Source organism: Melozone crissalis, unplaced genomic scaffold, assembly GCF_028551555.1.
Source record: "Melozone crissalis strain CALT ecotype California unplaced genomic scaffold, PUWL_Pcris_2 ptg000007l_1, whole genome shotgun sequence".
Lineage (NCBI taxonomy): Eukaryota > Metazoa > Chordata > Aves > Passeriformes > Passerellidae > Melozone > Melozone crissalis.
In genome coordinates, this window is record NW_026535785.1 from 16,849,001 (window position 1) to 16,860,729 (window position 11,729).

Genomic DNA, 11,729 nt, shown 5'->3' on the forward strand with positions numbered 1-11,729 from the left:
CTTTGCCTCCTCTCAACTTGCCACCAAAAAGTCATACTCATGCCAACCTCCCTTTTTGCTGCCCTTCTGTCCTGTGCCCTGAAAGTAGCAGTTGGACATGGGGGTCTGGGGAGGTGGAAATAGGAAAGTTTTGCTCCGAGAAGCTCACTCAGATCCTACAGACCTATGATGACTTTGGGATTTTTTGGCTTAATTTCTTTACAATGTAAAATGAGGTCTTTATCTGCATCATGATGAGAGGGCTTCCAGCTTCCCATGTATGTCAGTCCATGAAGAGTCCTGATCTCCACGTAGCCCCTTCCAAACCCAGCTAGGGCACTCACATCTGTGCCTTCACCCAAAAGCTGGTATTGCAGTGACAGCTCCAGAGCTGGCTTTTGTAAAGCAAGACTTTGCAAAGTCACTGTCTCTTCCTCCAAACAAGGAAAAAGGCCTTTGATCTGTCTGGTGAACATTAGTACTTTGGAGTGGGAAGTGGCCCCTTGTTGTGCATCAGGGGGAACAGAGGCTGCTCATGGGGCAATTAAAAAAAAAGATGTAAGGAAGCAGAAGAGTTTCTCAAAAGCCCAGTGTTGGCATTAAGTTTTTGGAGAAGGGTTGTACCTGCTCACACACAAATACCAGTTGTTTCTACACTGCACAGTTTTTCTGAATCAGGAGAAACAAAGCCCTATATGAACAGTGTGGCTGAATGTTTTCAAATAGAAGCAAAAATTATCTCTATTTCCTGGTTGTTGCCATGTATGCACAAGCAAACCAGGGAAATTCAAGTGGCCATCCTGGAATCCTGGAATGGTTTGGCTTGGAAGGGACTTTCAGAGACTATGTAGTTCCAGCCCTCCCTGCCTGAGTGCTGGGGGCACCCAGTTCCCTCAGGCAAGTTTGATGTACCAAGTGCAGATGGAGCCCAGGTCTCATCTGTGGCTGGCCTTGGACCCACACTCGACTGATGGCCTGGACATTGTCACCCTTGGTTTGTGCCCAGGCCCCTTTCCAGCTGCTCCTGGTGTGGGAGGTGCTGGAGCCTGCAGCAGAGTGATCTTGCTCACAGCAGCCAGCTCACTGCAGCCTGTGGTGCTTTTTCCAGGGGCTGTCATCCACTCCTGGGGCGTCTCAGAGGCCAGTGAGGATGAGGGGACTGAGCTGGTTCTCAGAGATGGAGCACCCCAAGCTGGGAATGCAGGAGGTAAGTGGGAATTTGTCTCACATCCATGTTTCCAGTGTGGGAGGTGGTTCTGTAGCCCCAGTGCCACTGGTGGCCCTCAGCAGTGCTCACAGAGGGGCCTCACATCCCTCCCAGTCCATCACAAAGCTCTGCTGAAGCCAGTGGTTGCTGGAGAGGCCATGTGGGATGTTTTGTAGGGCTGCCCCAGGATGCTCCCTGTGCAGCCCCTGTGGAGGGCATTGCTCCCATTTACCTCATCAGGTGGTTTTCAGGACATTTTTGTAGGAACTTTGGCTGTAGCAGCCTGAGAGAACAACACATAAAGTCAGAGAGAGGGAGAAAGGCCTCAGAAGTCAGATGAGCCTTCCCCCAGCTCCAAGGGCTCCCACCTCCAAGTCTCCTGGTTTTCTGAAGACAGTGAGAAGTGTTTCCAAAGACAAGTTCTGCAGCAGAGAGAATTTCTTGCTGCCAGGAGACATTCTGGTTGACTTTAATGTAGTCTATACTCATGGATAAATGATTATGGGAGAAGATTTTCCCCATGGTCTCTCCACTGGTCAGTGGCATGGACACAGGATGAGATTAGGGTGATTCTGGCTGTGTTTGGGGAATAGGCCCCTCCGGCTGTGATTCTGCTTTATTTCAGGACACAGCTGCTCTTCTGCATCCATTTCCACTCTCACCATCTCCATCTCCCCTCCCTGCAGGTTTTTGATGTGCGGCCGCTGTGGGGTGAGCTGCAGCCAGGAGAGAGCGAGCAGGTCACCTTCACCTTCTTTGGGCACGCCAACGTGGTGGCGCGTGTCCGGGCGCTGTGCCACGTGCAGGGAGGCCCCAGCTACGAGGTGGTGCTGACCGGGGAGGCCTCGTGCCCCAGCTACCAGCTGGACCTGCAGGAGATTGACTGGGGGCTGCAGGTACCACAGGCTGCTCCTGCCTTGGCTGGCGTCGTGGCCACCTCCATCCCAGGCTCTGTCCCCCTCTCGGCTCCTCTGCTGGCTCTGGGGCTGGGAACACAACCTGTGAGAGACAGTCCAGCATCCCAGCTGGTTTGAAATGGCCATCCCCACCCCTCCCTCCCTTGCCCTGGCTGAGGGACAGGACACTGTCCTCTCCAAGGCACCTGACCCTGCCTCCTGGGGAGCACAAGGCTCCCAGGGAAGATGTCCAGAGGGACCTGTCCCTGGGATACCCCCCCACTGATCTGCTCCTAAAGCTTGAGCTCCAAGGAGATGCTCTTGTCAAATGCTCTGGCTTGATCCACAAAATCATCCAGGGAGGAACTTGGGCTTTCAGTCACTTCAGTACCTGAAAACAATGTCCCACAATAATCCCCACTTTACTTCTTTTCACTTTAAAGTCCACAGATACTTCCAGTTGCTGGCACTGCCTGTGTTGTCCTGTGTGTCTCTCTTGTCACCTGTCTGTTTCTTGCCAATATTTGCATGCAGCTGCCTTTTCTTCTGGAATGCCTCTCAGAAATGCACTGACTTTTAGATACAATTCAATGGGGACAAAGTTGTCAAAGCAAAACAAAACTGTTCATTAGCAACAATTCAGCCGAGCTGGGTGTGTGTCTCCCTGTCCCCGGAGAGGAGCAAACACACCCTCCAACAAAAAGGCAATCTTTGTATCCCCTCTGTACCTAGCTGGGACAGTCCCTGGCCCCTTTCCCCTTGGAGGGGCACTCAGGAACTTTCATTCTCTCTGACCACCAACTTTTCTGTCCCCTCCCCTCTCATCCTCCTTCCTTTTGGTCATGTCTTCAACCCTGTCCCTCTGCCAGCTCACAGCAACACCCAACAAACCAACCTGAACAAATCCAAACTGCAAACAGCAACATGCAGAACCAACAACTTCCATTCTTTAGCTCCATAAGCTTTTGGCTTCATCTCACACATCTCAGTGCCACCTCCTCTGTTTCTCCTGGCTGTTGGTGGCCCCTCAGAGTGCAGAGGACCTGGTCCCCTGGTTCATTTATTGCTGGCCTTTCCGAGGCTTTAACACCTCTCTGTAGTTGTGGGGTTGCACTGTGGCTGTGTGCTTCCAGTGCCATGAAAGAGGCAGGAGGTTGCCAGCATCAGGCCTGTGTCTGTAACTTCTCCCTGCTCTGTCCTCTCTGCAGAGGTTTAACAAAGCCCTCAAAGCACAGGTGACCCTGCGGAACACCGGCGTCATGGAATTCACCTTCGTGGTGCCAAACTGCAGCACTGGCACTGCAGCAAAGCCTCTGCCTGGAGTGCCCGTGGTCGTGCCCACCACAGTGAGTAGCACAAGTCATTGCCTCTGGCCCTCTGTCAGGCAGCCCAGGAGAGAATTAAAGGAAAAAAGGGGGGAAAAGAGGGAAAAAAATGGGGGAAACCCCCCAGCCATGCTGGGGCTGCAGCCCTGCGAAGGCTCAGGAGCACACACTGCACCCCAGGGGTGGAGATGCCAGCTTTTGGGCACAAGGAAGGTAGAAAGTGATGTGGTCTGATGGTTTCTTCTGGATGAGAACCTGTCCCCTCAGCCTGTCTGTCCCCTGAGCCATCCCACAGCAAAGCTCTGATGCAGTCCCTTCCTCCTCTCCTGTCCCTGCAGGGTTCCCTTGCACCTGGCCAGAAGCAAGTGTTGAAGGTCTATTATCTGCCAGGAAAGCTGGGAGCCTTCCACAAGACTTTCCAGGTCCAAGTGGCTCATCTGGAACCGGCAGAAATCACCCTGAAGGGAAAGGGGACCTTCCCTGGGGTTACCAAGTACCGGCCCAGGAAGCTGAAAGGTGAGCACTGTCTGCTGGCTCCCAGGAAGATCCCCTGGTTTCCCCCTGCCATCACACATCAGGCAGCTCACACCCATCTCCACAAGCCTGGAAGTTGCAGAGCTGCCAGACCAACACTTTGGCCTCTCTGGTTGCCTCCTGAGTTTTGAGCAGTTGAGTCCATTTAGGCTTTTTCCCAGGATCCTTTTCCCAGGATCTTGCCAGCACATTGCTGTAGGCCTGGAAAGATGATGGCCAGGCAGAAAAGCTTGGGAAAGCTGTGAGAGAGGCTGGAAGGGCTTTTGGCAGGGTTGGATGTGCGTGGCATTGCAGGGGATGAGATGATGCCCTGTGAGTGAGAATGAACATGAGGATTCAGAGAGGAGCAGCAGCATCCATTGTTTCTGGGACAGGCCAGTGTTGGGGAAGTGGGACTTCTCAGCTTCAATGGGATTGGCAATGTGCCTTGCCTTCTATTTATGGATAATTCTTTCCTTCAGAAGAGGAGGAGATACTGCAAGAGGAAGAAAAAAACCCAGAGGAAGAAGAAAAGGAAAAGGATGAATCGTCTGTGACCATCTGTGATGATGGAGTCACTGATGGGTCACTGATTGTCACACCTGAACAACAGGCTAGTGTCCAACATCTCCCCAGGCCCCTTCAGCTGAGGGCTCCCCCAGCAGCACACTGGGTCTGGTGGAACAGGTGGGAGGGTTATTCCCACTTGGGAAGTTGGAGGAGTAGCAGCTGTGCTCCCTCCCAGAGCTGCCTTTGCTTGTGGCCAGCCCATCCTCCACACTTGGAGCTCTCAGATAGGTACTGCCACAATCAGATTGCAACATTTCTGGGCCACTTGCTGAATTTGGAGAGCTTGTGGTGTGTTCTCTTTTGTGACTGAGAGAAATATGTGTATTCAAGGGTTTCTACCTAGAAAGTGAGCAGAATATTCAGAGTCAGTGAAGGGCCAAGCACCAGCAAACTCTTCTTCATTTGCTGTGTAAATGGCAAGAAGGGCAACTGAACTGGTGAACTTTGTGATCTCCAAATGGCCTTATTCATGATAGCCCTCATTTACTTTTTTTATTGGTGTATGATTCCATAAAGTATTTCTCTCCTGTTCTGGAATACAGAGGTTAAGCAGAAAAAAATACTATTTAAAAAAAAGGCAATTTCTATACCTGTATGATGGGAATGATGTGGTTTCTTCTTTAGTGATACTGCCAACCTTGAGATTTCAGCTGAGGATAAAGAAACTGAATCATCCAAATATTCTTCAGAAGACAAACCTTGAGAAGACCAAGGGAAACTGGGAAGCTCTTTGAAGAACCTACAGAGCCATAAGAACCTCGAGGATTGGCATTGGCACATCTTGTTTACCAATAAAGGAGGGAAAGGAATCTCTTAGGGAAGAAATCTGTGAAAGCTGAGCCCTGCCCAGGCATGGTGCAAACTCCATGAGATCCTGCACTGTCTTCCTCTTCTCCCAGTAAAGCTCTTCAGGACAGAGAACTGGATCCTTTCCACCTCTGGGAAGCACCTGGAGCTTTTATAGCCACCCTTAACCACTACTTGAAGTCCCACCTGTCCCTTGCCACTGGAATTGGAGAGCTAATGCTCTAAACCCCTGTCATGAAGGCAGTGACACCCTTAGGATGGTCATGGATGACAGTCTGAGAGCAGCCACGTTACCTTGGGGTACTTTGGCCCAATAACCCTGGGGATTGCGGCAGGCTCAGAGAGAGCACTCTTGGTCAGGTGTGAGATGTGTGGCACTGATCGTGTGGGTCATTATGACTGAACTTATTGCCAATACAGTATCTACATATTGTCAGTGCAGTATAAAATATAAGCAGGTCTAATATAACATGAGCAGCTTAGGCTAGAAACCTGCAGGTTTACAGACTGGAACTGCAGAACTCACAGGGACAAAGCAACAAAGCACCTGTGGAGCTGCTTCAGGATTTTATCTCTGGACAGGACTGGATCTTAGCTGGATCTGCAGCCAGAGGCACCAGGAAGCTGCTGGGGCATGCAAGGAGCTCAGGTGGCACAGGGGAGGGTGGCAGGAGCCTTTCAGCCCTTGCTCCTGGCCAGATGCAAGGGAACCCTGCAGGGCTCCCCTGATGCTCTTCCTCTGCCTTCTGGATGCTTTCCCATCCAAAATGGGATTTCAAACTCCAGAAGAGCAGCCTCTGTGAGGTGCACTCCCAAAGGCAAAGGTGTTCTAAAGTGAAAATCACTGCTCTAACTTGTGCCACTTTGCTGCTGAGTTTAACAAGAGGAGCATCCCCAGCAGCACCCCTTTTTGCAGCTCTCTGGCTCCCAACTAACTGCACAGGTGCCAGCTGTGCCAAGCAATGGGGATTCTAGCTGTGATCACACACTGGCCAGATTGTGCTATCATGGTAACTGATTTTGAGAGGAATGGCAGATTTGTCTTTACAAACAAGCTGTGGGTCTGCTGGTAGATAAAACCAGCACTAGGAGATAAACAATGGGAAGGATTCCACTGATTGATGAATGGAAAAAGAGATTTGCTTTTACAAATAAACTTTAGGTTTGCCGCTAAATTAAATTGGACATTGAAAGATGAAAGAAAACAATGGGGAAGAACCCCCCCCCCCCCCTAAATTCCATAAGAATTAAAAATTAAAAGGGAGGGTTATACCTTAGAGGAAAATCTTTGGTATCAGGCATACTGGGGAGTCTGAAGCTCTCAAGTACCTCAGCCAAGGGGGAAAGAGAGAAGGGAAATGTGGCTGGAAATTGGGATAAAAAGGAGGCTGTGTCCTCCAAAAATTGGAGAGACCCTGGGGAATGCCCCATGGCCTCTCCCTTTATTCAAATAAAGTAAAAGGACTCCTCTGGCTCCTTTTTGGACATAAACCTCTGATGTTTGTGGATTAATTTTCCTAACAACTTCTTGACTCAAATTTATACTGCTTTATCTTGTCTTCAGGTTTCAGTGTGTTTGGCGTGGAGCATTCAGTCATTAACTGTTCAGAGGCTCTTGCTGTGCAGTGTTGGTCTCTGACGATTCTTCAGGGGCTGTTTTGTACGTTCTGAACCCCTCTCTGTTGTTGTTTATTTGGTGGGTTGTCCTCATGAATCCTCACCTCCACTTTTCTGTCCTGCAGAAGGCTCCTGCCAGCAGCTGAGTGAGATTTGATAACAAGATGGTGAGGGACAAACTTCAGTCCTGTTGTCTGTATCCTGAGTTTTCCATAGCCTATGGAATTGCCTTGTGAGAAATGTTAAATTAACCAAAATTCACTGCACATATTGACCTGCCCTCTTCCCTCCACAAACCCAAACAAAACAAAAAAAGATTGTGAAAGCACCTGAAACCTTTTGTACTTTTATTGTGCATTCTGTAAGTGCTCAAAGACACCCCACAAGACTGTATGGATCATGTTGTCCATGCATGGCACATGTAAGAGGCAGACAGATCCCTGAAAGCTTTCCTAGGCTAACTCAGACACAATTTCCATCAAATAGTATTATCTCATTACAGACAAAACAAAGCACAGAAAGTATCTCTGATCACACAGAACAAAGGCACTGAAACTGAGAAAGAACTGAAACAGACCTTTTCAAGTCTGTTTCATAAAAAAATATTGTGTGCTTCTCACAGCTCTTAGATTAAAAATTGTATTAATCTAATTAGAGATCGTCATCTTAAAGTTCCCAATTCCGATGAAATTCAAGTGTAGCTTTCAAAAAGTAGGTACAAAGGAAATGAACCAACCTCCTTTTTCCTCTTTCAAAATAAATTCATGACCAGACCATGTTGTCACAGATTACTCTTCTTCCTTTCATGTATAGATGCATACAAATTAGTGAAGTAATTCTCAGAGGATGAAAATAAGTTGTCAAGATCATAATCCACTTCAAAGGTAGGTCTCTCTCCAAAAATTACAAGAGCAAGAAATACAGCAAAGTGTGCAGTCAGTCCCCATATCTTGAATGACTTTCTGTGTTCCTGGTCATGGTATGTAAAGCAGTGTACTCGAGTTGAGTACCCTGAGGAGGTTTTATAAGAGAAGGTCTTGTAATCTAAGGGCTTGACAAAGTACTCCAAAGGCACAACAAAAACCTCGCTCACTTCATCTGGGTTAGGAGTGACCTGGAATGTTTCCTCTATAAATCCTACGACTGGTGTCACCAAGTTATTCATCTAAAAAGAGACAGAAAAAAACAAACAATAAATAAGTAAATTTAAAAAAATCAACAAAACCCTCATACACTTATGTTTGTACCGAGTAAAAATGTTCATTACTTAAAAAAAACATTTCATTGTTACAAAATGAGTACAAGAAGCCTATGAACTGTTTTCAACTGCAATGCAATTTAGTCCCCCTAATGGCAATCTATGTAATTTGACTTGAAGAATTTGAAGTCATATTTTTGTATTGTCAAAAATGACTTTACAAATACTCTGTTCATCCTGTATAATCACAGAGCAGTTAAAAAGGCTTGCCAGTTTGCTACAGAAGTACAAAAGCATGCATGCTTTCCCATGGCTCTTCCTTACTGACGTTTTTAATTCTGATTTTAATCCAAATTTTCCCTATCATAGATCATATTTCTGTATTGTTTTCCCAGGATATAGGAATTTTCCAGAATATGGAACTATTTTTCTATAGGTACAGAAATATTATTGCAATGTATTTAGCCATAAAATGTAACACTTTTTGAAACACATCATTTATGGACATTTTAATTCTAAATGTAATCCCTGCTTCCATGGGAAGGCAAAATCACTGAAATCATAGTTTGCATCAACAGAACACCAAAATTCTTTAGGATACATTGCTAGTTCGGTTTGTTCACACTAACAAAGACCACTGTCCTGTAGAAAGGAGGAAGAGCAAAACAGTGATTGTGGTATTTGATTCAAGTCTGGAAAGATTTCGTCCAAGTCAGAAGCACCTGGAATGTATACACTGAGCAGACAGAGTGTCATCTGACATGTACAATGCTCATGGTCCAAAACCCTCACCATCTCTCCTACTGACTGAAGTAATTGGCTGGAAAACAGGGAAAATATGATCCTTTTTACACACTGCTATGGAGCTATGTGGCTTTAAGGTTATCTGTACAAAAATGTAGAATAATTTAAGAAGTTAAATAAAGCTTTTTGCAATAAAATTTCAAAAGTAGTTGTTTCCATTTTTAATGGGGAGAGGATATTGCTATCAGATAGAAGAACAGGAGGCATAGTGATAAAGTGCTACCTGGTAAACAAAAATAATCTTCAGAAACAGAAATGGCTCTGTTCTATGGGAAAACTGACCCTATGTAATACTGAACACTGCTATTGAAATTGAGAACCTGTTAATTTACAAATGGTGACCTACACTCCAAAGACACCTCTGGGAGTCTCCCTGCTAGAGGAAGATGATGCACACAATCCAGGTGCACATCCCCTCTCTGTCTGCACAGCCCTGGAGTCAGCAGACACCAGACAGGGCAGCTGTGAGGCTACAGCAGCCACCCTGCCTGGGAGAGTGAGCCCTGCACAGCTCCAGGGATGGGGACTGTACAGCCTGTCAGCAACATCTGCTCTGCTTCTGGGCTGACCTCATGGTGAAGAGAATTTCTTTCTTGCATCTCCTCACAATGTCCATGCCGCTGCTGTGTCCATTGCCTCAAGAAGAGTTCTGGTATCGTCCCCTCTCTGACACGCCAGGAGAAGAAAGCAGCCAAATCCCCTGGCAGCCTTCAAGCTGAGCAAGCCCCCCTCTCTCAGCCTGGCTGCTCATCCATCACCCGCTCGCTGTGACTGCTCTCATGGCTCTCTGCTGAGCTCTCACAGGGCAGCGCTGGCTGTGGGGTGCCCCAGAGCTGCTCTCACAAACACCAAACCCTGGGCAAGAACCCTTTCCCTGGCCTCTGCTGGACACACGGGCTGGGCACACGAAGAAGTGGCGCCTCTTGACAGTTCCAGGCTTGAAAAGGTCACTGCCAACCACACAAGTGAAAACCACCCAAACTTATTCTGTACTGATAGGCTGACTTACTTTATCAATTCCAGGCATCAGCCTACAGATGACTTCCACCTTCTCTGGCTGAAGACCCACTTCTTCTTTAGCTTCTCGGAGAGCAGTGTCAATGTCATCTCTATCAGTGTCTTCCCTTTTACCTCCTGGAAAACACACGTCCCCTGGTGATCTTCTCAGCTAGAATGTAAAGGAGTAAAGTACTGTTAAATAGAACAAGGTTTATGTTTCTCATTGGATCCACACTGATACGTGTTGGTATTGCAGCATCCCTTTGTGTTTATCTTTCCAGTCAAAGAAGCTGGAAATGGTGGTTTAGGATTCCGCAGACCAGAAGAAACATGCCTTAGCAAGAGTAGCCAGCTAAGAAAATGCCGAGGTAGCTATCTCCTGCTAATCCATAAATCCTCACTATCAAAAAATACCCTGTACCTGTACACCATTGTGTAATTCATACCGGAACTTCTGCTTTAGTATGCCAAAGTTCACATTTTGCATCATCTTGTTTATGTAAATGACTGACAGATTAATCCAGACAGACAACTTGTAGAGCAAGATCAAAATACTCTAAGAGCAAAAACCTTTGAAAGACACAATTAAATAACATACCCATGAGAGAGGAAATAACATTTTGCTTCAGCCCAAAAAGATTACAGAGCAAAAGAATGGAAATGGTTGGAAAATGGTTAAAATGTGTTTTGTTTAATCTGTTGGGTGTTGTTGAGAACTGGAAGAGGGGCAGGGTTGAAGACATAACCAGAACAGGGAGAAGGGTGAGAAGAGAAAGGACAGAAAAGTTGGCAGTCGGCAGAGCCTGAGTTCCTGAGTAGGCACTCAATGGGACGAGCCCCAACTGCAAAAGAGGATAAAAGATTGCCATTTTGTCAGTGTGTGTGTGTGTGTGTTTCTGCCTTTGGGGAGGGAGACACACACCCGACTCAGCTGACTCATTGCAAATTAAATTATTTAGTTATTGCTTCAAAGACTGTGTCCCCTCCTGACTGTATCAAAAAGTGAGTTATTTCTAAGACAGCTTTAAATACATTCCAGTAGTAGGCTTGTGCATCAAGGATCAGTAACAAACACATTTACATTTAACAGCTATGTAACTGTGATTGTTTTTTAAGTAAGACCCAGCAACAGAAAAAAGTAATTCCTGAGCACAGGCAGTTGATGTGACACAAGGACGGAAAACAAGAGTTGTAGAAGAAAACAAAATGCTGGAGAAAGAGTTCTGTCACCCTTGGGTTGTTGTCTTTTGTATAGTAAAGGGAGAGAAGAGTAATATTAACCGCAGACTGAAAAACCTCATTTAACAAAGCTGCGCTCCGTGGTCAGTTTCCTTATTTAAGTAAGCAACCATTGCCGGCTGTGCAAATGTTAATTTCCCGTCACGGGTTTCCGGGATCCCGGCGTGTTCCTGGCACGCAAACACCAGAATCACATCAGTGTAAAAACACCCGGCCGTGCCCTTGGGCACAAGGTCGGGAACAGGGGGCACTGGGTGGCGCAGCTGCCGGGATCGCGCCCCGATGGTCCCCGGAGCCCCCGGTACCTGCAGCGAGCGGACGGTGAGCAGCAGGTGCAGCCGCCCCGCTCGCACCATCAGCGGCAGCAGCACGGCGGCTCTGGGCAGCGGCAGGCCGGAGAACCTGTCCCCGATATCGAACTGCCTCAGGCGGTGCCGGGCCCTCTCCATGGCGCCGTGCCCAGGAGCGGGCAGAGCGGAGCTCGGGCACCCTCGGGCCGTGCCCCGCTCATGCCCCGGGCCGGGACCGGGACAGGCACCGGGAGCGGGGCCCGGCTCCTCCCGCTCCGCCGCCAT

The 11,729-nt window shown here is 47.8% G+C and overlaps 1 protein-coding gene across 2 annotated transcripts; it reads right to left on the reverse strand.

The window, feature by feature from the left end:
• Positions 1 to 6,916: 6,916 nt before the first annotated feature.
• Positions 6,917 to 11,729, reverse strand: LOC128932818 (peroxisomal coenzyme A diphosphatase NUDT7-like). 2 transcript variants are annotated; one of them, XM_054269545.1, is made up of 4 exons: positions 11,460 to 11,729; positions 9,926 to 10,084; positions 7,651 to 8,079; positions 6,917 to 7,046 (listed from the first exon to the last, which is right to left on the reverse strand). In XM_054269545.1, exons 1-3 carry the CDS (start codon positions 11,727 to 11,729, stop codon positions 7,696 to 7,698), a joined length of 813 nt encoding a protein of 270 aa, XP_054125520.1. In that variant the 3' UTR covers positions 6,917 to 7,046; positions 7,651 to 7,695. The 2 variants fall into 2 exon arrangements, with proteins under 2 accessions (XP_054125520.1, XP_054125519.1); XM_054269544.1 differs by lacking the exon at positions 6,917 to 7,046 and having other exon boundaries at positions 7,363 to 8,079.

Coding starts and splice junctions, on each gene's coding strand:
- LOC128932818 (XM_054269545.1), bottom strand. CDS start 11,729: ATGGCGGCGGAGCGGGAGGAGCCGGGCCCCGCTCCCGGTGCCTGTCCC. Junction 10,085..11,459: donor TCACCGTCCGCTCGCTGCAG/GTACCGGGGGCT, acceptor TTTACATTCTAG/CTGAGAAGATCACCAGGGGA. Junction 8,080..9,925: donor TGATGCCTGGAATTGATAAA/GTAAGTCAGCCT, acceptor GTCTCTTTTTAG/ATGAATAACTTGGTGACACC.